This window comes from Rhinatrema bivittatum, chromosome 5 (assembly GCF_901001135.1).
Source record: "Rhinatrema bivittatum chromosome 5, aRhiBiv1.1, whole genome shotgun sequence".
In the NCBI taxonomy this organism is placed as follows: domain Eukaryota; kingdom Metazoa; phylum Chordata; class Amphibia; order Gymnophiona; family Rhinatrematidae; genus Rhinatrema; species Rhinatrema bivittatum.
The window spans coordinates 20,981,170-21,008,319 of NC_042619.1; the positions used below are offsets into that span (position 1 = coordinate 20,981,170).

Consider the following 27,150-nt stretch of genomic DNA (forward strand, 5'->3'; position numbering starts at 1 on the left):
CTATTTACACTATATGGTCTGTTTAATATTTGGTGAGGATCTGGCTGTTTTTTCCGTGTGTGAACAGGGGGAGGTGTTTTGCTAACATGTAGTTTGTGTTAGTGTAGCTGGGTTTAAAAAAGGTTTGGATAAGTTCTTGGAGAAGTCCATAAACTGTTAATCACATTGACTTAGTATTAGTAACATGGGATCTGTTTAATGTTTGGGTACTTACCAGGAACTTGTGACTTGGATTGGCCACTGTTGGAAACAGGGTGCTGGGCTTGATGGACCCTCTGTCTCATCCACTATGGCAACTTCTTATGTTCAGCCTGGCTTGCTCTATTTTCCTAATAGGAGGTATATTTGTGTTTTAGGGCCTGGTGTAATATTTACAGTCTTGTCTTTCAATAGGTAGGTTGTTACTGTTTAAGTGCTGGCAGTAGTGTTTTGGTATTGGAGGTTTATTATATTGTAATTTATTTTATTTATTTAACATTTTTCTATACCGAACTTCATGACAAGCTTCATATCAGACCGGTTTACATCAAACTTAGGGATTAACTGAACATTACCATATAACAGGAAGGCCGAAGCGCAGTTACAAATAACAGGGAGAATGAACTTGGGGGCTAGAGTAGCCAGGAAATAAAGGACAGAAAAAAAACTGGAGGATGAGAACGTATGTCTATACAGTGGCTGGGACCGGTCATTTAGCCTATTGGGCTGGGACTGAATGAAAAGTACTGTTGACATGTTAGGCTTAAGAGAAGGCTTGGAGGAAAAGCAAAGTCTTGAGTTTTTTTCGGAAGGTAATTAGGCAAGGTTCCAGTCTTAGATCAGTCGGCAGGTTGTTCCAGATGATGGGGCCCGCTGTGGAGAATGCCCGTTCTTTCGTGGAAGTTAGAACGGGCATTTATTCATGGCTTTCTGAGGGCCAAGCTTACACCCAACATGTTACCATAGGCCTAATACCCTATGGGTTCCAAATGCCTTTTTAATTTTTTTTTTTTTGCAGGTTTTTCTGGTTGGCATTAAAGCAATGCATGTTGTTGGAAAGTGCTATATTTCCCTCAGAATGTCCTTGTTCATGTAAAATCTGGTATTATAAATGTATAATGTTTGTGTATGGGGAAGATGTGACTGGGAGGGGGTGACCCCTAGTGGTTGGATTGGGGGCCTATGATTGCAGGATTCTGAAGGGAGCCCTGGTGCATGGCCCCCAGCCCAGGACTGATACTGCAATGCCTGGAGTAAATAAAATTGGGAGGGGCTATAAAATAAGAGAGGGGGGGGGGGGGAAAGATCCCCGGGAGTTGTGAATGAAGGCTCATGGCTCCAGCATCTCTGTACTGGTTCAGATTTAGCTGGAAGCCCAAAGGAACAGGATGAAATTGCTGGATCAAAATAAAAATCAAACCCCCCTCCATGTAATAGTCTCCTAGCCCCTTGGTGTTGTATGTTGTGTTAAGGGTGAGGGTGCACTTTTTCACTTGGCCATAACTGCCAAATGGCCTGGCTTCGGCTCTGCTGTGGGACAGATCTCCTCAGCTAAGCTAGCCCATGTAAGTGATTTCTCTTCTGCTGCCCAGCCCTTTGGAATACTCTCCCAGAAGGTCTGATGTAAAGCAATTTTAAAAAAAGTTGAAAACTTATCTCTTTCATGAAGCCTTCTGTTAAAGCTCTGTTTTGGGGTGTTTTGTTTTTTTTAATGAGAATCCAGCTAGGTTTACTTTGTTAGTATGTTTTTTTTTATTGTGTTTTTTATTTTTGGGTATTTATTAACCACACTCTCCTTCGATTGAGGTGGTGTACAGGTATTTCATAAAAGTTATACATTAAAACAAAAACCACTCAGTGTCCACAGTGAATATGCATGAGATATGTTTGCATGAAATGAGGGCAACGTATGCATACATCTCCTGCATTTTCCTTGTGAATATCCTGAAACCCAGAGCTGTTTGATACTCCCAGGACTGGAATTGCCTACCTTTTTTCTAGTACCTGGTAAGAATGTTCTGTTCAGCCAGCCAGTACGTGTTGCTGTGGATCAGTGGCAGGGTCTGCATCCCCTCCCTGGCGCCGTGATCACTGCCTCCCTGCCAGCTGAAGGAATGGTAGGTAGCTGGCTGTAGGATTTGAACCTAGGGCTCCCACATGGTAGCGCCCAGCAAATTGAAATTTCATGTAGTCAGAAGAATATCTGCTTTAACTGCTTTAACTTGTACTGATGTATTGAAGCATAGTTAACAGAGTGTTTTGAAAATGCAAAATGCCACAATTGTATTACTGTTCTCAGTAAAACCATGTTCTTCTGTTTGAGCTAAACAGATCAGAAACTGGTGGGGAATATTGTGGTATTACTCTCTTTAAATGTTAACATTGATGATAAAAGAAGAAAATGTATAAATTAACCATTCAGGGAACCTGAATGGTTGATTACCTTATGAACTCCTTTTCTAATCTACCAAGCTTGAAAGACGCAAACTTAGTATTTTTTTTTTTAAACTTAAAAGTGGTGTCATATAATTTATCGCTGTAGTTACTTGAATATGAAAATGTACCCTCCCCCACTACTTAAAAAAATAACCTTACAATTCGTACAAAATAAGTGTCAGGTTATGTTACGGTTTGTTTATACAGTTTCTTCTGTATTGTATTGGCCAGTGGTTTTCACCCTGCTCCTTTCCACTTTCAGCTGAATTTAGAACAGGCTTCTCTTGGGCTACAGCGCCAGGAGTCTTTATTCACAACTATCCAGGACCTTCTCTTATTTTATTTCCTTCACAACTCACTCAGCCCAGTCATTGCAATGGCAGTCCTCAGCCAGATTCCATGTGCCCAGATTTCTCTTAGAATCTCTTATAATCATGGGTTCTAGATCCAGCCAGTAGATATGAGCTTTGTACAGCGACAGACACTTCTTTCCTTCCAGGGGCTGTGAACACCTAGTGACCAAACTGGAACTGTGATTGAAGGTTTCTGGAAGCAGCCCTGGTGCGTAGCCCCCAGCTGAAGCTTGTCAATGTAGTGGCTGGACTAAGTGATTATAAAATAGGGGTAAAAACACCCAGCAATGGTGAGTGAAGCTGAAGTACCAAAGGAGCAGGAAGAAACTGCAGAGCCAAAAGAAATGTATGTAGACATGCATTCAGATAAACAAAATAAGGTATTTGGGGGAGAGTATTTGTCATTCTTGAATCTGTTAATCATACTAATGTGATGCTAGTATTGGAATGTCTTACTGCGTTGATCACCACATACTTAGATCTGTTCTGATCTCTTCCTCTACTTTTACCTAATAGATGTAAACTCATTCCAGCAAACCACAAAATGGATTGATGATGTCAGAACAGAACGGGGAAGTGATGTAATCATTATGCTAGTGGGAAATAAAACAGATCTTGCTGATAAAAGGTATGAACAATTGTTTTCTTACAATTTATACTCTGTGAAATCTTCCTAGCTTACTTTTTTATATCACCTAAATAGACTGTGTAGTAAGAGAAATAGTTTTAACATCTGTAGTGAACTTGATTCATTTTCTTTGTTAGTTCAAGGAAAGTTGTTGGGGCTGCTATTCAAGGGGGAAGGGAATATCCTAGCCTAGTTAATAGCTTGGATTTTCAGCTAGAAAAATGCAGTTTTAGGTCTTGGCTTCTTATGCTGAAGATCCATAAAAAGGAGGAGACTTCCTAGAGCAAGCTCTTGATCCTAGATATCCTTAAAGGAGTTATTCTAACCATGGTTCTGGTGATATCCCTATACCATGGGTATTGCTGGTATTGGTACATCGGTATGACACATAACAAGTGCCATATAATGCTTAAAATATACAAAAAGCTTACTGTTTGCAGGTCAAGTTATTTAACCTGTGTTAAAATTTACTTAGGACATGGGTATTTGAATAGATGCTTGTGCAAAAAGTTGAAGAATCTTTATTCTCCATGGATAGCCAGGAACAAGCTGCCACACAAAAGGGTGATGTCATCCAAGAAGTCTTTCTGAGCATGCGTGGGAATTCTCCACATTGCATCTTTTGTGTGGTGTTTTCTTGGATGGCACTAAAGATTTAACCTCAGCATAGTGGGATTTGCCATGCCATAAAATCTGTTCAACTAGGACAAGCAGGATGGTAGTCCTCACAGATGGGTGACATCATCAGATGGAGTCTGGCATGGAAAACTGAGCATTCCCAGCATTCCACAATCCACGTGGGGTCCTTTAAGTCTTGTTTTTTCTATGAAGCAGTCGCCTCGTGATCCTTGGAGCACACTCCAAAATTTTTCTAAAACTAATTATTCGAGGATTTTTTTCTCTGTTCTCCACGCGGGGTCCTCCTTCGTTGTTGATTCCCCCCACGTCTCGGTGGCTGTTTTCCCTCATTCTTTGCGATCTATTCCTGAGTGTATTGCACCCTGGTGGCCGCTGGCCATCGACCACTCACCTGCTTGCTTTTATGGCGGCATCCGGTTTTCGCAAATGCCCCAGTGCCTGCTGACCATATCTCTCACAGATCTGCACAAGGTCTGCATCCTCTGCCTGGGGGCCTCTCCCAATGTCCGCGGGTACCCCGACTGCGCTCAGATGACTCCAAAGGGCTGTTGTTCCCGGCTGGACAAGATGGAGAAGCTTTTAGGTGCCAAAAGGTCGGCTCCATAGACTCTGGCATTGGGATCCTCGACATCAAAGGGCCACAGAGCCCCTTGCAGCACACAGTCAGCCTCCACATCCCGTTTGGTTCCTCATGAAGAGAAGGGCTCAGGGGACCAGCCCTCTCCAGCATTGAATCGGTCCAAAGCATCCGGTTCATCGTCAGCCTCGGTCCTGGAGAAAGACTGGGCTGAACACTGGCAGTCCTCGCATGGCACCGGTGTCAATTCTGGAGGAGCACCGGCCCATGCTGAGTCTCCTCCGAAGTGACCTTGTGATGAAGAGGCCCCATCCTCTTCCAAACCCCCGGAGTCCCAGGCATTCCCCACAGAGTGCGGTGCCAGGCATAGAGCCTCTTCGGTCCCCCATGGAGGCTCTGGTGACTCCTCATCCTTTCCTCCCTTCAATCCACGTTCTCTTCACCGGACCTCTATTAGGAGTTAGACCGCAGGATGCAGCAGGCGGTATTCCGAGCCCTCCGGAGCTTTGAACCGGTGCCGGAGCCGCCAGCACCTGTGCTATTAGCACCCCTGCTGGAGTGTCTTGATGTCCTCTTGGCCGTCCTGCCGACACAACCGGTTCCCAGGGCTCCCTTGGTCCCCCTCCGGAGTGATATTGATCCCTGGTTCCTCCGAGGAAGAAGATTCGGTGCCACGCCTGAAGCCCTCGATGGTGCCCCCATTGCCTGAACCCATCTCCGGGCCATCGGGAGCTCCAGGGCTTTTGGTCCCCTGGGACCTTCGGTGCCCCCAGCACCATCGATGCCCTTATGGCCTTTGGCACAGAGACCACCCTCGATGTCGCTGCCATGGAGCATGGGCACTGGGCCCCCTTACCATCCCCCAGTGGATGTCAATGAGGACGAGACGTGCCTTATGATCCCTGGGGTGATGATACTTCGACTCCTCGTCCGAGGACTCTGGTGAACTGCCATCCAAGCCTTCTCTGCCGGACGAAAGATGTCAGCCTTCCCCATAAGACCTCTCCTTCGCGTGCTTCATTAGGGCCATGGCAGAAGCCATCCCTTTCCAACTGCTCACAGAGGAGGGCACCCGCCACAAAACGCTGGAGGTTCTCCAGTTTGTGGACTTACCGAAGGAGGTGGTAGCCATCCCAATCCGCAATATCCTGTTGGAACTCCTCTACAGGATCTGGGAGCACCCGGGCTCTGTCCCCCCAGTTAAACAGAAGATTGAAATTCTTTATCTAGTTCAACAGGCCCTGGGCTTTCAGACACTGTTCTCGAAAGCTCATGCTTCAATAAATTAGTCTATAAGGTGCCACCTGCCTCCTGTTTGACATCCAAATACAGAAACATTTCTCTTTGAGGTACACACTATCGGTTGTGTGGTGGTATTTTTTTTTGGAGGGGGGGGGGGAGTTGGGGGGTTAACATCTTGTTTTCTTTTTGCTTTAATATTTTGCATTTTATCTGTCACAGGCAAGTGTCCATTGAGGAGGGGGAAAGGAAAGCCAAAGAGCTAAATGTAATGTTTATCGAAACTAGCGCAAAAGCAGGATACAATGTAAAACAGGTAGGTGGACTGTGAATAAGGAGCACTGTACTCAGCTGTGGCTGCTCTAGCAGCTTTTCTGCTTGGGGGTGCTGTCGCTGTGCAGCATCACTAGAAGTTAAATGAGGTCAACCAGCTGCTGCAGCAATATTTCTTGTGCTCTGTTGTACAAGGAGCCACAGACTTCAGTCGTATTGATCACGATTTAATGGCAAATTGATTTCTTTTACTATTGACAAATGGCTAATTAGCCCAAGCATCATGCAAAGGTTATGGCCCTAACTTTGCGTTACATTGCTGAATGCTGTTTATTTCCTCTTTTTACTGTTGGTATAGACAAGTACTGTCTGGAGCTGGGGCCAGATATTTGAATGTGTATTAATGAGGCTTAATTACGACATTGTGTTCATGTGACACTGTTACTATGTCCTTACCCCTCTTGTGGAACGGATTTCTAGTCTCTGAACAATAAGCATGAGGATAAATAGTATATGGGTAGTGGTGTTGGTAAGGCCTGAGGAAGTAGCCTAGTGGTTAGAGCAGCAGGCTGAGAATCAAGGAAGTCAGGGTTCAAATTCCATTAATGCTCCTTGTGACCTTATGTTGGGATCTGCCAGGAGCTTCTTAGTGACCCAGATTGGCCACTGTCAGAGGCAAGATGCTAGGTTCGGTGGACGTTTGGTCGGATCTAAGATGCCAAATTTATCAACATAAGTCTGGTCAAAATTTCAGGTTAACCAAAGGAAATCGTGATTTTTCTGATGCATTATAGTAAGGCCCAGTTTGTCCAGTTTCATTCTAGTGCCTAGCCATAGACACCAGTTGATCTCTAGCTTTCCCCTTATTTCTTCCTGACTAGGGATCCTCTGTCCTGTAGGGCTTTCTTACATTCTCTTACTCTGTCTCCATCACCTACGCTGGGAGACCATTCCATGAATTCCCTTCCCTTGATGTGAAGCAATATTTCCTGATGTCGCTTCTATTTATCACATATCCATTCATGCAGGAATCCTGAAAACGTGATATCTGTTAATTTGTATTCTGTCTTGTCTGCTGTAACTTGATCAGTGTTTCTATAAATGGCCAAGCTAGGACACTGAATAAATAAAATCTATAGCACTTTGAGGCCTGAGGGTTGCTTTCCCCCATACTTGGCAATTTAAAGAAAGACATAGTGAGGCCAATATTTCAGAAAATCCCGAAATAAGTCCCAGTGAATATCTTTGTATAAAGTTATCCAGGTATACCAACCCAAATAACTTTGAAATCTAACTACTATGTTTGAACATTGCCATTAAGGTTTCAAACTTTAAGCTTAACTGGCTATATTCAAAAGAATATTCAAAAGAATATAGCTGGTTAAGTAGTGATCTGCTGTTGTGGGGGGGAGCCTCACAGGCTTGGTGGCCCAATCTATGTTTAACTCCTGCTCCTACCCCAGTGCCAGTAAAATGGAGACAGCTGGCCCGAGGCCTCAGAGCCCCTCCAAATATATCTGTAAAAGTGTTTGGGTATATGGCCAATCCTGGCCTCTCCTCATCCCTCCCATCCATCTCCAAAACCCCTTAACCCCTTCCCACCACTGGTATGGTGGTACTCACATACCACGCCAGCGGCTTCCAAAGTTTGTCTGACATGAACACCGCTTGCTCGTTTCTAGTCTTGCTGTCAGAGCACTGCTACAAGTTACTGGGAGTGGTATGAGAGTACAGCAGTCCTGGTGACGGTATTGGAGGGTTCTGTGAAGGGGGTAAGAGGGATCAGAGGCATGTATTTTTTTTATAACTAAGGGAGGGGCCACAATCTATCCCATACCTCTACATTTTTACAGATATGGTAGAAGAGGCTTGAGCTGGCAGCCTCATTTTTTGGCACTGAGGTAAGGGGGGTCAGAAATTGGGCCACCAGGCATTTTATTTTTCTTTTTTTAACAGCAGATTGCTACTTAACTGGCTACATAATTTTTTTTTTATATATATATATATCTGGTTAGACTTGTTGATGGCCACGTCTATTGCGAGCTGAATAAGTTATTTGGCTAATTCTAATATTGGAGTTAGCCAGATAAGTTAACTGGCTAACTCATCCCTTCCCAGCTAAATTTTATACAAATGATGACTTATTCGATTAAAATGTATCCAGGTAAGTACAGGTGATTTTTAAAAGCCAGCATTTATGCGTATAAAGGAGAGAGAGACTTTATTTAACCAGCTCTTTATTTTAGACTGTTGCTTCCCTTTTATGCTTTTTGAGAGAAAAAGCTTTCCCAGAATAACATTTAGTATTTTATTTGAATATTTTGGGGAGATTATTCATAGTATGCTGTGTACACAAGGAGCTGTACAGAATATCAGAGTCACAAGATGAAACTGAATACATTATGGTTATACAGGCTATAAATCCTCATCTGAAAGATTAGTTTAGAGGTAGCAGACGGTAGTAATGGTGGGATGAGTACTCTGTTAATACCACTGACCTTATATCAAAACAAATTGTAAGAAGTAAGCAAATATTTTCAGTGCTATGCTTGGTAAATTTTGGCTTGGCTGTGAAATGTTTGACAAATATGTATTTTGTTGGAAAGAGCAGGCGACGCCTTATCACCAATTCCTAGGGGAAACCAAGTTTTTGGTCAAAAGTTGAGCAAAAAATACAAAAAGTTTGAAATGAGAGAAATGATTCTCTAAAGACTGGAGGTCAACTCATTTTCGTACATAAGTTTAGAGGCTTGTATGTGTTTTGTTCTGAATTGGAAGATGAGTAAAACCTGTGAGGAAATAGATAACTGGCAATTCTATCAGAGGTAACATGAATATATAATGCATGGAAAAATGTAGATATTGCTGTATAATCATTTGTTTTTAATCTGTAAATTAGACCATCATTAACTAAGTAAAGTTTCTCACAAAAAAGTTAATGTAGGAGAAAGACCTCAACATTGAAAATGGTAGTTTCTCTCCCAGGATCATACTTGTTCTGTGCTGCATGGAAAATAGGAAGTGCAGGGCAGGTCCCCAGCAGCACTCATTTGAAACTGGGGACAAGTAGAGTTGCTAGTTACCTCTCACATGCCAAGGCTGCCAATGGAGGATGACACACGATGCTCTCATGAAGCCATGCTTTGGGCAAATGGGTATCATCAGCAAAGGGAGGGGAGTTGTGGCCTGGAAGGGGGAGGCGCCTTCAGATGACACAACTGAGAGGCGCCGTAAGATGACAAAGCCTAGCTTTTAAATACAGGGGTTTGCCACGGAGATACCCCTTTTTCTGGTCAGCCAACGTTCCCACCCACCCATCCAACTCTCTCCTATTTCCTGGGGTCACAAGGTATATAAATGGACCAGATAAAGGAAAAGGCAGGGAGGGTAAATTTAGTTTGAATTGTGGTTAATGTAATGTTATGGATGCTTGTATGGCAGTTACCTAACGTCAAGTTAGGTAGTTGAGTAATCTCAATGTTCACCCTGTATAATATGTTGCAGGCTGGAGCGGGGTACTCGAGCTGGTGTAGCCAAATGTTTAGACGACCCAGGTGGCCCCCTTACTTGGTAACAAGACGGGGAGTTGGATAAAGTATGGTGGTCTTGCTTGGATCACAGTGGATGGCAAGGTGTTTGTGACATGGCTACTGTTATGGTGATAAAATGGCTCAGGTACCCGAAGGAAGTCATCGTGATTTTGCAAGGGCAATAAAGCTGCAGCCTTATATATCCAGTTATGGTCTCTGTATGTTGTGTCCGAGTTTTGAGATAGTCCCAGAATTAGGGACATTCATACCGCCTCCCAGAGTTAATAGGGGTGGATTGGCCTATCGGGGCTTAGGGCATGCACCGGTGGACCGGTTTGAATGGTCACATGATTTATTTATAGCATTTTATATACCATCGTTCGGTATTGCCATCACAACGGTTTACAATTCTAATATTTTGTTAACATGGTTAGCAATTTTTCATAGGAAGTACATTCTAACGATAAATTTTTTTTAAAGGGTAACAAATGTCTAAATATAGAACAATTATTAGGAAATACAGTAACGTTAAATAGTCAAGGGTAACCAAGATATAAGTATAGAGCAAGGCACACTTTCATACACTTTCATATACACACAGGTGATGAAAGGTGGCAGTGTGACTTCTGTATTTGGAATATTATATCCCCCATATGCTGGTGAGCATGGGATAAAGGGCCAGGCCAGCAAGGCTGAAGAAAGGCTGGGCCACCGTCAGAGCCAAGACCAAAAAAGAAAGTGAAGAGAGGCCATGGCCGCCACCGCCAAAAAATATGAAGTCTGGCTGTGGGCCGCCGTAAAAGAAATAGAAGCAAAGCTGGCGGCAGCTGAAGAATGAATAGAGGCAAAATTGTGTGAGAGCAAGAGGGTGCTTGCCTGTGAGTGTGAATGTGAGTGAAAGGGTGCCCTGATGTGTGTGTGTGTGTGTGTGTATGAAAGTGTGCCTGCCTCTGTATGTATGTGTGAAAGGATGCCTGCCTGTGTGTGTGTGAATGAAAAGGTGCCTTGATGTATGTGTGTGTGTGTATGAAAGTGTACCTGCCTCTGTATGTATGTGTGAAAGGATGCCTGCCTGTGTGAATGTGAATGAAAAGGTGCCCTGGTGTGTGTGTGTGTGTGTGTGTGTGTGTATGAAAGTGTACCTGCCTCTGTATGTATGTGTGAAAGGATGCCTGCCTGTGTGTGTGAATGAAAAGGTGCCTTGATGTATGTGTGTGTGTGTGTGTATGAAAGTGTACCTGCCTCTGTATGTATGTGTGAAAGGATGCCTGCCTGCCTGCGTGTGTGTGAGAAGAAGGTACCTGTGTCTGTGTGTGAAAGGATGTATGCCCCTATTTGTCTGTGTGAGAGAAGGAGAAAGCTTTGTGCACCCTTTCTTCTCCTGCTAATCCATGACAGGATGGCTGGAAATCCAACTTTCCCAGGAATGGAGGAGAAGGGATTTTTTTTTTTTATTCTTACTAGCTTTCATTATTAGGCGGTGTTTGTCTCCCACACACCCAAAAGTTTTCAGTACAATACATTTTTTAAATATTTGAGTCTTCAATTTGATATTCTATTCATCAGCTGTTTATAAATATTTGCTCTTTAAGTATGGTTTTGCTGTTCTGTTTTTCTTGGTTTTCTTTGATAATTTAGGAGGCATAGTAATGTTTCTGTTTTTGTACACAGTTTCTGGCTTGGTGCAGTTTCCAGTTTAGTTTTTGTTTGCACGTTTCTATTTATATTTTATGGTCTCTTTATTCTGTGTCTGGTGAGAGTCTGTCTGTGTTCTGCTTGTGTCAGATTGAGATGAGGGTGTAGTTTCTGTGTAGGGATCTATAGAAGCTTGGTTCGTTCTGTTTTCCTAATAGGTGTAGTGATGTTTTAGGACTTGATGTAATGTTTGCAATGTTGCCTTTTCATACGCAGGGATACTGTTTGCTGGCAGTTAATGCTATTATGGTATGGGAGGTTTAGTATATTGTAAATGTAACTTAGTTTAATCTTGGTTTTCTAAGGGCCAAGCCCATGCCTGACACATGTTACAATACATTCAATACCATGATTTCCAAGTTTTGTTTTGGGGTTTTTTTTTTGCAGGGTTTTCTGGTTGGCACCACAACAATTCATGTAAATATAGAGCCTAATATTCAAATGCTACTTAGCCAGATATCTTGAACTTATCCAGCTAAGTGGTGGCCGTTGAACATCCAGCTACATTTAGCAGTCACCACTTAGCAGGATAAGTTACTTATCTGGCTAAGTTGTAATCAGACAGTGGGCAGATCGAGGCAGTGCTACTTATCCAGCTAACTTAACTGGTTAAGTAGCGATATGCTTATCCGGTTAAGTTAATTGGGTAGGTTTGACCTGCCATAGAGCAGGTCTAACTTAGACGGATATAATTTATCCATCTAAGTAGTGCCAAATACGGGACTGTGCAGCAGCATAGCCGTGCTGCTTAATATCCCGTGTAAGTGGAATAGGAATTTCTTACAACTAAAAATGTTGAACCATGATAGTCTTTCTGAAAGAATCTTGTTTATTTTTGCATTTCATCCTGATTTTTAGCACCAAAGACCAACCTTTTTCTATTTATTGAATAAGGGCAATGAAACATCAGCACTGCTTAGCCAACGAGTTGTAAAATTTGCTTTATTTGATCTGTCAGGTACTTTCAACCTAGACTGGCCACTGTTGGAGACAGGAAGCAGAGCTTGATGGACCTTGTTCTGACCCAGCATGGCAATTCTTATGGTTATTGATATATTTTTATTCACTGGCAACAATCAAATATAATTGAACCAGTTTTTTTATAATTTATTTTTGAAAATTTTCAAGAAATACTTGAAAATGAGACAAAATGAATATCCATCCAAGAATATGCAGAAAGAGGGATACAACAATAATTATTACCGTTATTATCATCATCATCATCATCTCATAACTAAGTCCTCTACGTGTGAGGATCCTTATCACTACCTTAGGAAACATCAAAATAATTAGAAAAACGGGCATTCGGGGATCATACCTATTTCGCAACTGATAACAATGCTAAGCTTTTATACTCCATCTAAGACAATTGGAGAAGAAGTAAGGTTAGTGGCAGGTAAGACTTTATCGGACAAAAAGGTTGATAATTGTGCTGGTAGGAAAAAAAATGACACATTCCGATATTTAATGAATTTCAGAAGGAAAAAAGCTCCTAGATCTAGTACCCTGGGCCTTAATAATAGGAATTGATTTCTTCTCTTTTGGGTTTGCCTCGCTAGATCTGGATAAATGCAAACTTTGTAGTCTCTGAATGTATCCACACGGTGACGGAAAACAATTTTAATATCCATTCTCTATCAGATTCAAGTAAAAAGGTAACAATTAGAGTTGATGGTGAGATTAGGTCCTTTTGGGTCGTTTCCAGTACATTCAATATGTCCATCTGAGGAGTTTCGATTGGCAACAAAACTTGAAACCCCTTTTGATCTGGGAGAGCCTTTTTAAAAGGTGATATATAATAGACTCTTGAAACCAGAGGGAGAGTCTGTTCCGATATTTTTAGAATCTCTAATAGATATCTTCTCCTTGTCCTTAGGCGGAACTGTAGGATCCTTAGGGAAATTAATAATACAGAAATTTTTCCTATGCACCTGGTTTTCTAGCTGCTCCAATCTGTTGGTTAAAATCTGATTTTCTGCGATCATCTTAGTATTCTCACAAGAACTTTTATTCAGGGCAACTCCAGTTTCAACAATTTTCAAGCGATTTTCTAACTTATCCAAAGAAGTAAACACAGATTAAATTGCCTAGAAATATTAAAATTCAAAGTCTTTATCGCCTCGCCTCCCAAATAGATTCTAGGGTAATAGAAACAGGCCTTACCAATTCAGGCAGGGTTCCAGGTGCACTAATTTCTTCATCCAGCTGCCGAAGAACGAAGGAGCTAGCACTGTCCTCTGTGTCCTGGAGGGCTTCAAAAGACACCGGAACAATTCCTGGTGTGATCACTGCTCCTAGGCATCAGTTGCTCCCCTCTTTAACAGCTGAGGGTGCCACTCTGCTGAGCGTTTGCGCTGTTCCCTCCTCCATGGGGTTCACCGGGGATGGCCGTTGCTCCAGGGAGAATGACCCTAGGCAAAGGTATGGAAGGTAATACAGGTTGCTCCCTGGCACGGCGCTTCCTGCCAGAGTGTGGCATGGTCAATTTGGTCCAGAACCCGGGAGGGACTCCTCAAGCGTGCCTCACACAGTCTGCCATCTTGGGTCCTCTGGACGTGCCTAATTGAGCCAGTTTTAATGGTGAAATTGCTTTGTTACAGGCACCTATTTTTAGTTTTTCTTTTCACCCTGTTTAGGAGGGAAATATTTAGCAGTAACTCAGGTTATTCTCTCCTGTGGGTATCTGCTTACCCACCCCCACACTTCCCCTCCTATGCCTGGTTGAGAGGGCAGCTTGCAATGTATGGCATCACTGATTGAACCCATCAAGTTTTCAGATTGTATCTTTTAAAAATGTGTATTTAAAAGCAGGCCTGGGCCCCCACTAAATCCAAATCTTGAACTGAAGATCAATAGAATAGACAGATTACATGGTGGAAAAATTCAGTACTGAAGGTGAAGAGATGGAAATTTTGAAAACTGATGAGAAGCAATTGCAGAAAGTTGAGAAGTTGAGGTATTAAGGAACAAAAATAAGCAATGCCTTGCTGGAGAGGTCTGAGCAAAAATCATGGCTGGGTGGCTAGCATGGAGACGAGAGAGTGGCATAATCTTTGCCCATTTAAAAGAAAAGGTATACAAGATAGACTCGTTCTTTTACGGAGCAGCGTTAGAACATGAACAAGAAAGATCAGGAAGCAATGAGTGTGTCGGAGATTTGGGTGCTATGCTGGATTCTTGGGATTGCCTAAAGTAACAAGGTCAGGAAGTTAGGAAAAGACTGAAATTGGCTGAGATTGAAGAAAAGATGAAGGAATGACTGGGGTGGTTAGACACTTGGAAAGAAGAAAGTTTTGTTGAAAGGGGGAAGGTACCTGAAATGCAGGTAGAGAACAAAAGGACCAGAGGAAGACCAAAAAGGATTTTGAAGAATATTCACCAGAATATAGACACCCACAGCTAAAGCAAGAAAGCAAGCCTGACAGACGATGGCTATGACTAGACGCCATTTGGGCAGGAAAAGTGCAAAGGAAGAGAAGAAAGCAACTAAAAAAGAAACATCTGTTGACCCACTTATTTCTTTTCAACATATAACAACGTGAAACATCCATGAGAAAAAGATAAGCACATGTATTTCACTGCATTAATTCATTCAGGCCAATGGAAGTGCCAGCCACACAGAACAGCTCACCCACTGGGCTAACTTATGATTTGTCTATATAGTTTGCTAGTTGAGTGCAAATGTAAATTGCAATCCCCTTAGCTTTCATTACAGACCTTCCCACTAATATTGAAATTTGGGTACAAGATTCTAAACTCAGCAAATAGTTTCTTGATATGAGACATCTTAAGGCTGGAACCATCACAGATGGGAAAAATGCTCCAAAAAATAAGTCTCATAGAAATAACTGAGAAGTGGCACTGTTGTACTCTTTTTTACCTATATCTCCTACAAAGTTTAGCAAATGAGTTTTGATATTTGGCTTTTTATTTTTGATGCAGAAAAGGTTGTATGATATCAACAATCCAAACTTAGAACCTGATTTGATAAGTTTTTTTTTCTCCCATTGTGTGTGTATGGTGAGAAATTTTAGTAAATCAGGCCCTTAGTTGCATTTGAAAAATTGTCTACCATTATAACTTAACTAATACATTATTTTATATGAATGGCATATCAATGTACTGCAAAATCTTGGACTTTCCTGTGCATGAAACTTATTGGAAATCTGCTCAGATTTCAGTTATTTTATTTATCGATTTTTATATACCGTCGTTCGGTTTCGCCATCACAATGGTTTACAAAGTTATGAAGTTTAACAGTGTTTTCAAAAACGGTTCATATGGTTGCTAATATAGAGTATAACAATATGAATTAGGTTTATAAATTAATCAGAGTATCTTCATATCAGAGTATCTAAAGCTGCAAAGCTTCCAGAGAGCCTAGTGATTCCCAAATCCTGGCTTTTACTCGTTTGTCCTTGTATTTTATAATCTGTACCTCCCCACCCCTCCCCCCCAAAAAAAAATAATCCTGAAGCCAAGCCTGTTCAGAAGATTTTCAGGCCATTGCAATACTGTGCGCTGGTTGCAGCTCAAAGCTCAACACACTATTGGATGCGCATTTTGCACGCACATCCATAATCCCCGATGCAAAATAGGGGTTAGTGCGTCCAAAACCTGCGTCCAAAGGAACACTTAGCTAATAATGCTCATCACATGTTGATGAGGCTATTAGTTACCGTATTTTTCGCTCCATAAGACGCACCTGACCATAAGACGCACCTCAAAAAAGATATAATTGTGATGGAGAAGGTACAGAGAAGGGCAACCAAAATGATAAAGGGGATGGAACAGCTCCCCTATGAGGAAAGGCTGAAGAGGTTAGGGCTGTTCAGCTTGGAGAAGAGATGGTTGAGGGAGGATATGATAGAGGTCTTTAAGATCATGAGAGGTCTTGAACGAGTAGATGTGACTCGGTTATTTACACTTTCGAATAATAGAAGGACTAGGGGGCAGTCCATGAAGTTAGCAAGTAACACATTTAAGACTAATCGGAGAAAATTCTTTTTCACTCAACGCACAATAAAGCTCTGGAATTTGTTGCCAGAGAAGGTAGTTAGTGCAGTTAGTGTAGCTGGGTTCAAAAAAGGTTTGGATAAGTTCTTGGAGGAGAAGTCCATTAATGGCTATTAATCAATTATACTTAGGGAATAGCCACTGCTATTAATTGCATCAGTAGCATGGGTTCTTCTTTGTTTGGGTAATTGCCAGGTTCTTGTGGCCTGGTTTTTGGCCTCTGTTGGAAACAGGATGCTGGGCTTGATGGACCCTTGGTCTGTCCCAGCATGGCAAGTTCTTATGTTCTTAGGATTCAGAGGGGGGAAAATTAAAAAAAAAAAAAAAAACGGCTCTGTTCCTGGGCATCGGTGTGTCTTATGGAGCAAATTAGGGGAGTGCATTGCTTTTTATTTTCTCCCCATTTTGTTTTCGGGTCTGGGGAGGGCCATTTCGGTCCACTCCCCAGATCAGAAAATTTTTCTTTCTCTGGGAACCCCTCCCCCCCCCCCTCCAAAAAAAACCCCATCCCAACCCTTTAAATTAACAACTCCCCACCCTCCTAACCCACCTCCAAGACCTGCCAACTTAATTTACTACGACCCCCCTCCCCCCCAAGACCTGCCAAAAGTCCCTGGTGGTCCAGCGGGGGTCCAGGAGCGGTCCGGGAGCGATCTCCTGGGCTTGGGCCGTCGGCTGCCAGTAAACAAAATGGCGCCGTCGGCCCTTTGCCCTCACTATGTCACTGAGGCCGACCAATGGCAGCGGTCGGTGGTGTGTAAATAAGGAGTCACCATTTGGAATATAAAAGAAGTGATTTTGCACCCTTGACCAAATTAAGTCCCGAGTGTACTTTGTTGACTTTATAATCATATTGCATAATACCATCATGCACACATCATCCAGAGTTTATTACATCATTTTCTGATGCAATGCAGTTCTACTGCCATGCTGCTGCTGAGTAAGCTGATGTCAGCAGTGTACTATATGAAGCCCAGTCAGAAAGGGTGAGCATTTGAAATATTCATGCTGGCTGACTACTGCTGGACACTCTGTCGAGATGCTCCCGAACAGGTGTACAAGAGACAAGCAAAGAAATCTAAGACGTAGTCTATGACTTCATTTTTCAAACGGTATTAAATGTAGGTCTTCTACTATTGGCATACAATTCAAGATGTAATTATATTATTGCATATTACAAAAAAGCTAGAGCCAATTTTGCATTTTCAGTCACATTCATGTTTAGCACATGTATAAGAATTGACACATTTCATTTCCGTAACATGACTTTTGTGAAAATTTGTTACCCAGTGTAACCCATGCTGTAGTTACACATATTAGGAGCTACCACCCAAGAAGCGTCATAGTGGATAACACATTAAAATCTTCGGTTTAGTGTGTTGTGGCAGTCAAAAAAAAGCGAACAGAATGTTGGGAATTATTAGAAAGGGAATGGTGAATAAAACGGAAAATGTCATAATGCCTCTGTATCGCTCCATGGAGAGACCGCACCTTGAATACTGTATACAATTCTGGCTGCCGCATCTCAAAGAAGATATAGTTGTGATGGAGAAGGTACAGAGAAGGGCGACCAAAATGATAAAGGGGATGGAACAGCTCCCCTATGAGGAAAGATTGAAGAAGTTAGGACTTTTCAGCTTGGAGAAGAGATGGCTGAGGGGGGATATGATAGAGGTGTTTTAAAATCATGAGAGGTCTAGAACAGGTAAATATGAATCTATTTACTCTTTCGGATAATAGAAGGACTTAGGGGGCACCCCATGAAGTTAGCATGTAGCACATTTAAAACTAATCGGAGAAAGTTCTTTCACTCTGCGCACAATTAAACTCTGGAATTTGTTGCCAGAGGATGTGGTTAGTGCAGTTAGTGTAGCTAGGTTTAAAAAAGGATTGGATATGTTCTTGGAGAAGTCCATTATCTGCTATTAAGTTGGCTTAGAAAATAGATACTGCTATTACTAGCAACGGTAACGGAAATAGACTTAGTTTTTGGGTACTTGCCAGGTTCTTATGGCCTGGATTAGCCACTGTTGGTAACAGGATGCTGGGCTTGAGGGACCCTTGTTCTGACCCAGTATAGCATGTTCTTATGTTCTTAAAAATTTTACCTCGCTGCTCAACTTTGTTCTTTACTTAAATTACTCTAAAATACAGCAGAATGTGAGGTGCAGTGGGAGAAAGCAGAATGGAAAACTGTATGTACCAAGCTATTACTATAGCATGGATGAGAATTGCCTATTGTGCAGTGATATGATAGCTGTGTTTTCATGGGCATGGGTTGACCTTGTGCACTTCCATCATTTTTGTGCAATCTACTTTAAAAAAAAGAAATAAGAGGTAAATATTACATTGCTATACAGCTAAGAATATGGTAGATGTGGTTTGAGTAGCATGGATAAAGATCGCCACCACTTGTTCAGATGAAAATAGTTTCATTCATACAATGTAATCATCTAATTTATTATATCCTCCCAGAGACAGGTAAATTACAGTAGCGTATGGCAAGGGGGTGGGAATCTTTCCTTCCTGTACTGGTAGTAATTAATGAAGAGGCGAGAAACCTGCCTGGCAGTAGATCATTTTAATGGCAGGCTTCTCAACTGAAAGAATACAACAGCCATTTTCCTATGATAGATGTCTTATGTATCTGTGCCGAAAGAAAATAAGGTCATGATTTGTTGAAGATGTAGCAGGTTGTACAGCATATACAGGGTTCTGAGGCTGATTGTTTGGAGAGATTTTTCTAGAAAGGAAAATAATTTTCATTCCTGAGGTTGGCTGTCTTCATATGAAGAGAATAAACAGATAAGGCTCTTCAGTTTGAAGAGGAAATGACTTAAATAATATGAGAAGTTTATAAAATCATAAGTGGGTTTGAGTAGGTTATTAAGGCATTTGTATTTACTATTTCAAATAGTATTAGGTTTAGGGGATACGCCATAAAACCAACAGATTTAAACTAATTTAAGGATGTACTTTTTCAGTCCATGCATATTTAAGCTGTGGAATTTGCCAGAGTGTGTGGACAAGATTAATTGTATAGCTGGGTTTAAAAAAAGGTTTGGACACATTTCTGGAGGAAAGGCCCATTATCAATCAGCCAGATAGGCTTGGGCATTATCACCTGGCAGTGAATAGCAGGGAAGGGGTCTCCCCCATTGAAATCTGCCGGATACTTCATAGTGACCCAGACTGATCACTAGGCATGTGCAGAAAAAACAGTTTTGGCTTGTCCATTCATTTTGTAGGTCACAGTTATTTGGTTTGTTTCAAATGAAAAATGTTTCACTTATTCGTTTTGTTTACCATGACAGTCAATGAGGGAAGCAATGCAGCCTTTTTTGGGCTTTTCTAATCATTTTAATGAAACTGGTGGTTAGACATCAGAAAGGTGAAGGCATGTCTGTGCATCAAGACTGTCGGTGTGGCACGAAGAGCCTAAGGACCCACAATGGGAGATCTCCAAGGCACCATCAGAGGAGCAAAGCAGCAACAAGAGTAGTAAGAACATCCCGAGGCTCCAAAGTTGGGGCAAAGGGCATGAAACCCCCCAAGGCTATACGAGAGGGGCAAAGTGGCACCACGTGTGGCATGAACAGTTCAAGGCATCATAAAGGGGGAATAAAGTACCAAAAGGGAGAGAGCCTTCAAGGCAGTAGAAGAGTGGCATGAGGACCTCAAAGCATCAGAGGCACAAAGCAGCCAACCATCATGGCAAGGACAGCCCAAAACACCAAAGGAGGGGCATAGGGCACCAACCTAAAAAGCTCTAGGCAGAAAAGTCTGAGGAAAACGCTGGAGGAGGCCTAATGTCATTTCCGTATGGCATCATTAGGTGAAGGAGCCTGCTGTTCAGGCTTGGGGTGAGGCTGAGATGCTGCTAACTAGAAATGCTCTTTAGCCAATAGCTAGAATCCAGGGGACAAGTCTTCTGAATCAGTTTTTGTACATGTTGCCTCCATCATCTGAGAAGCAGCTGTAATGGAGCAAGGTCCAGGTTTTGTGAGCTGCCCTGGCGCTGTTATAAATCTGTCAGATGCAAAATACCAGAAGAAATCAATAGCAGTTTTTCCTGCTACTTTGGTCTTCCAGTTCAACCAGAGCTTGTCTTTACTGGGGCTCTGGTATCACGAGCCTTTATTCGTGGTTATTTTTAACCTTCTTCCCTTCTATGTAGCCCAGCAGTAGCATCGGTGGTCCTCTGGAAGCAGTCTGCATGTAACTGTGCTGTCACATCCAGGTCAGGTATGCGGTGTGTTTCCTCATCACAGTAATGGGCTCACTGTGGGATAGCATTCACAGTTTACAAGAGGAGAACTCCAACCAGGATTTTCCAGAAACGTTTCTTGTGGGTCATGGTTTGCAGTCCCAAAATTGGTTCTCTTCTCCATTATCAATTCCAAATTTACCAGTCAGAAGCAAGTAGATACAGATTTTAGTGTCAGTTCAAAAATGTGAAGGTGTCTAAACATATGACCAGGCACAATTCTTTCATGATTGTGGCAGTCAGACAGTTGGACAGTCTCAACTCGAAATAAATTGTTCTGCTTAGGAGCTGCTTCCCTTTTTATGATACTGGACTGACAAGGAAAAACAGAGTGTGACATCTGGATCTATTTCCTTTACTCATTTCCTCTTCCTTTTGCTTTTGACTTTACCCTCCCTTCACAACAATTAAAGATCCTATGTGCCTTTCCCATGCCATCTTAAATTCTGAGGTTTTTGCCTTCTACCACCTGTTTTAGAAGGTGGCTGTATGCATTCACTACCCTATGTAGGAGAAAATGCCTTGTGGTAGTCCGGAGTGTATACTAATTCAGTTTCACACCGTGACTCCTTGTAAGATCGAGGTGGACAGCGCTGGTCCTGAAGGGCAATAAAGGAGCCTGGTTTTAAATGACTGAAATGTAATTCTTTTCTCAGTAGCTACCCGAGAGCCACCTGCAGCTGTGGGGTTGGCGGGGCTCCCTTGATGTGCCTCTGAATTCCTCAGTCTGACCACTAGTGCTCCCTATTGTTAGAGGTCATGCAGTGCTCCAGGAAAGGGACCAGGCAGCAGAGCTCTGCTCGCATGCACTCGGCATGCGCATACTTAACCTGGTCGTATGGCATTAGGTACTTTCTTTCCGCTTACCTTGACGTCACGTGTGAATTCATCTTTTATTGTATATGGCTTATCACCTGGCCTTTGCATATTTGTCATGCAGATACCCCTTTCTTTAGCTGGTATATCTGAATAATATTGGGGGAGCGGTTAGGGATGGGTTTATTGAAGCAGATTTTAATGATCAAATATCCAAACAAATTGTTTTTCTTTTTCTCCCTTCTGCTCCTTTGGTTTCTTCCCGACTACGGGTTGTATCATTGTATATGATTACTATCTGATGAACATGTTTTATCAGTGTAGTTACTTAAACTATGTTATGCTTCTGAAATAATAAATATGAAGGAGAAAAAAAATCAGGATCCAGTACAAAGAACCATAAACAGCAAAATGGGGGGTGCACCACCCAGGCCAGTGGTTAAACCAACTTTTGATAGGATTTGGAAACCTCTTTTTAGTGTCCATAATACCCCCCGCATATGCCCAGGCTACCAAGCTAACATTTTTCGTGTGTGTGTGGGGGGGTGGTGGTTATATAACAGAACACCCTTCACGCTGCACAGAAATGACATGACAGTGGCTCAGTTTAATATAGAAGGAAATGTTTGTTTCTGGTTCTTTAATTTTGCACTGCACACAGAGAGCTGCTTGGGGTTGGTTTCCATTTCACTTATGTCTGCACATTCGTAACTTTTATACTGAACTATTCTGCGTTTGAGGATCTGTCAGTGGTGAGTGTGTGTAGGTGTGACTGAAGTGCCATATTCCACTAGTGTGTGGCTCCTGCCTAGGAATCTATAGCAGTCCTGCTAGTTCTGTTTTCCCAGTGGGTGGTGTATCGCTGTTCCGCATCCTGGTGTATTTGGAGTGCTGCCTTTTAGCAGAGCTGTCACTGTTCCAGTCTTCGGTACTGCTGCACACAGTGTGATATTTGCAAGCTTAACAATTCTGCAGTTAGTGTTCTGTGTTAAAAATTATCCCCATAAAGTACTGATTATTAAGATTGGCCACATAAGTGCAGAGTCAGCAGGTACTTTTTTTACCCATAGACTTTCCATCAATATTTACTTTGACCATTATCCCGGGAAAACTACTGCACACATTTACACCTGCTGATTTGTGCAGGTAGTTTTCTGTAAGAAAAAATACAGGCATACTTTGGGAAACAAGTGTGTGTGCAGTCCCAAACCCTCCCCGGGAACACTGGATACTTTTTACGTGCAGTGAGTCCCTCTGAACGTAAATTACCTCTCGTATAGGGAAGGCAGTTTTTAAAAAGCCCATTTCTTTGGGTAATAGATTGCTTTTGGCTTTGGAAATTACTCATGATTTGTCTTGGACGAGGAACATATATAACAGGTGCATGCATAAGGTAGGAAATCAGAGGTGGGGGCTGGGTAGAGGTTGATGTGTTTTATGCCAGCCTCCCTGCTCTCTACCCCCATCACCCTACCAGCCAAAAAAACATTTCCCTGTCCCTTTAAAGAACATGTGCACTCAAAGAATGCCACAAGTTATAAAATAATTTTAGTAGAAATATATTACACTGAGAAGACGCTCACATAGAGGCTAAAACCACACAGCAGCATTTGCTAACACTAGCAGGGAAACGGATATTGAAGTTTTAGCTGCTATGTGTTTTGAGGAGTTGGCAAGGAGGATATTGTTTTTGCTGTGAGGCTACAAGGGAATGTGACTGGTTTTAGACTGCTAATATTACCTGGAGAGAATATTTAAACTATGGTGGAACATTTTCAGCAAGAGATCATCTGTCTTGTCACACTTACCTCAATTGTCAGTAGTCTGTGCTATAATGCTATTATCACTTTGTTTCCACACCCTGCCTGCTTACTTCATGCCTTCTTAGTCCTGTATCTCCCCCCACCTCTGTAAAATATGCATCTGATGAAGTGCGCTCGGTCCTCGAAAGCTCATCCCTCAGTAAATTGGTTACTCTATAAGATGCCTCCCGCCAGTATCGCCTAGAGCATGAGAGATGGACAAAAGTATCATGGCTGCTTACTCAGCCTGATGCCATTGGTTGAACGTTAGTTGTGCTCTCATTTGGATGGCTTGTGGGTATTGTACTCTTTTTTTTTTTTTTTTTTTTTAAAGGGAGTGCAGCAATTACTTTAAGCATGTTCAGTGCCCCTGCCTGACCAAGAAGTGATCTTGCTGGGTTTAGCTTTGACCCCCTTGTTAAGTCTTCTATGGCTATGAATAGTGTTCCTATTTAACCTCTCAAAGTTTTCAAACTCTTGCTCTGAAGTATAATCTAGGATCCCAATTAGCTGGATAGGTTGGCAGCTCTTAGAGCCTCCTGGGTTCCCCTAGGGGAGAGGTTCTTAAATATCTTGGAGTTTAACATATTCAGATCTTGTGTACTTATTTGTACAGACTCAAGATTAAAATATCAGATGGATGAAAGGAAATGTTTGGAGTAAATGACATTGTCCAGCATGAGAGTGCACTGCTTGTACACAATGTGAATTATTGATCTTGAGTCTTGGTTGCTTTTTTGTTGCATTTAACAAGTCTCCTTTTTTTCATTGTAGCTTTTCCGACGTGTGGCGGCGGCCTTGCCTGGAATGGAAAGCACACAGGATAAGAGCAGAGAAGACAGTATCCTTTCTGTTTTTAATCACTTATAGATGATCAATCAGCTACATTACTTTCTCACAATCAGTTTGTAATTAATGCAAGTGTTTTCCCATGGAACACTGGGCACAGTAGGCTTGGGTAGCATACCCGAAATGTATTTTGCCCTCTTAAGTCTTTCTGTAGTCCTAAAAGAAACTCCATTTATTTCAGTTTAGCATTCAACTTTGTATGAGAGAATGATTAATCAAAAATGATTCTCCACCCTTTTATCCCTGGTGATTGCTTTCAGCGGTAGTGTCTTAATCAGAAGAAAGGCAGTATTAGATGCTGTAAGATAGCAGTCTCTTAATGGCAGCAGCTCAGTCTCACGCTCCCTCTGTCAGTGAAAGCTGGACATTGATTAATACTACAGCAGGGCAGCACACAGAACAAAGGTTCAGGGCATTTTCTTAGAGCTCTTGCACCATCACTAATTTTCTTCTCTTCTATTTAGGTTTCCCATTAGAGCTGAGCATTTGGGGCTTAGAATTGTGCTTTCCTATTTTGCTACCGAGCTTCATGAGATTTTGACATTTGTTTTCTTAGCACCTGCTTATGGTGTCCATATTCAACAGCATTTATTGAGATAATCTGTGAGTTATCCAGCTAAATGCCGAATTTTGAATATTTCCGCCACTCATAGGGTTGCCAGCTTTCAGCCATCAAGTTTCTGAACATTTGGAGATGCTGTTTATTATCTTTACTGATGTGGTTTATGCACATTATTTTTTTATTTTTTGCTACTGTTCACCATTAGAAAAACACAAACTGATAGCTAAGGATCCATCTAGTCTGCCTAATTTACCTCCTGCTACAATACCGTAGACCCCAGTTGATATGACTTTCCCTCACTTCTTGGCATTCACTGATCCTCTGTATTTGTCCCATATTTTCATAAATTATTGTTCTTGCCTCTATCACCTCTAATGGGAAGTTGTTCCATACGTCCACATCCTTTCTGTGAAAAATATTTTCTGATGTTACTCTTAAGTCTACCCCTTTGGAACCTCATATCTTGACCACTAGCTCACAAAATTCCTTTATCCGTTAAAAAAAAAAAAAAAAAAAAATGTTGTTACCAGTCCAGGGGGCCAAACTACTATTGTAACATATTTTTTTTTAGCTTATGATTAAATCTTGGGCTCAAGTCTGTGCAGGTTACATAAAATAAATGTATTAAATGGGTATTGAATATAGCACCTAGTAAAGCACTAACTGTATTGTACAAGTGAAGGGAAGGATATGCTAACCTGCAGCTGGAGGGCTAAAATTGAGACATTTCTGAACATTTTAGCCCTTCCTTCCTTCAGTACAGTTCCCCAAAAATCTGTACAATCCAGGAAAAATTAAGACATTTGGCAACTCTAGCCATTTAAGCCAGATTGTAGCCTAACAACTAGAGGTGTTCCAGGGCAGAGTTACGTTAGCTGGATAAGTTATAAAGCTAACTCTGATATTCAGTTAGCCAGATAATTTATCTGGCTAACTGTGGTCGTGAGAGAGAGTAATCCTAAAGTTAGCTGGATACGGTTATCCAGCTTTCTTTAAAATTCTCAGGTATGTTTAGCAGTGCTGCTGAATAATATCCTTACAAAGTTAACTGAATAAGTTTAGCTAACTTTCGAGCCGATTCAGTAAACCGCACAGCAGAGTGCCCGCTCAGGCCACTCTCCTGGGCGCGCAATTCAGGAAGCAAAGGTATGCAAATTAGGGCCTGCGGTAAAAAGGAGGCGCTAGGGAGACTAGCACGTCCCTAGCGCCTCCTTATTGACAGAAGCGGCGGCTGTCAGTGGGTTTGACAGCAGACGCTTAATTTTACTGGCGTCTGTTGTCGAACCCGCTAACAGCCACGGGTTCGGAAAACGGACGCCGGCAAAATTGAGCATCCATCTTACAACCCGCGGGCCATGGCAGATTTTTAATTTTTTTAAATTTTTGAGGCCTCCAACTTAATATCGCTATGATATTTGCATGTTGCGGGCGCTATTAGTTTCGGGGGTGTTGGCCGCGCGTTTTCCATGTGCTATTACTCCTTACTGTATAAAAGGGTAAAAATAGCATGACGAAAAAGTGCAGCCAAACGAGAACTTAAGGTGCACTCGGCCGAGCACACCATACTGAATCGGCCCGTTTGCAATCTGGCCAGCAACTGAACATTGACCCCTATGGTTATGAGGAGAGAATTTAGACATGTACAGTCTGGTTATAGTCTGAGAGCTCTGGAGAAGTGACCTCCAAATCAAAAGCTGTATCACTTAATAATTGAGGACCTTCATTTTGAGTGTTTGTTTTTCCTGGAAACTTAGCATTATTACAACAAGAAAAAAATGAGAAATCAATGAGGAAAAAGAGACTTCGAATTTTTCTGGGTAAATATTTTTGCTCGTGTTGCAATAAACACTGAAAAATTATCAGGAAAAATAAAAACTGAAAAAGAAGGCCCCTATTAATAGTTTAGAGCTGTTCTCTTCATGTGTATGATACTCAGTACTGCCAGATGGTCCCAATAATTCTAACCTGTAAAGTTCTCAGCTGTCAAGACTCTTTCTTCACCTTAACCTTTATCACTGCTACTATTGGCTGGACTGTTTAAAGGGCCTATAGAATATTGAGATTTTTGTAACTGAGTCATTGATTTATAATAAACTGCAGAAATCTTTTATTCAAAGTGCTTCCTACAAAATATGGCAAATTATCCAAATACTCTTTAAATAAATAAATAATTTTCTTAGCATCCAGAACAAGTGGCTTATGCACCTCTACCAGCAGATGGAGACAGAGCAAACTAATGTCACAGTATATATACCCCAGCAGTGACAGCCTGCCAGTGTTCTCCGTCTCCAGCAGATGGTGGACATGCATCTCCCTACTGGGGATTGCTTCAATTTAAAAAAGGAGAAATAAGGAAAATTTGCCCCATTCTCCTGCAGTGATACCAAAAGGACCCTCCCCCAGTTGAGAATTCTTGAGGTGATTTCTGTGGTCCCTCAGATGCGTGTCTTGGTCCAGTAGCTGTTTTTTTCAGCCAGTGTGGACTTGGC

At 42.0% G+C, this 27,150-nt stretch overlaps 1 protein-coding gene across 2 annotated transcripts in view; it reads left to right on the forward strand.

Annotated features, from left to right (window-relative positions):
• The window catches only part of RAB6A (RAB6A, member RAS oncogene family), a 274,025-nt gene that overhangs the window by 226,423 nt on the left and 20,452 nt on the right, over positions 1-27,150 (forward strand). For both annotated transcript variants that reach the window (XM_029602119.1, XM_029602120.1), the window contains exons 5-7: positions 3,285-3,396; positions 6,074-6,167; positions 24,025-24,091. In XM_029602119.1, the coding sequence (XP_029457979.1) occupies positions 3,285-3,396; positions 6,074-6,167; positions 24,025-24,091 (273 nt within the window). The remainder of the gene's footprint in view (positions 1-3,284; positions 3,397-6,073; positions 6,168-24,024; positions 24,092-27,150) is intronic.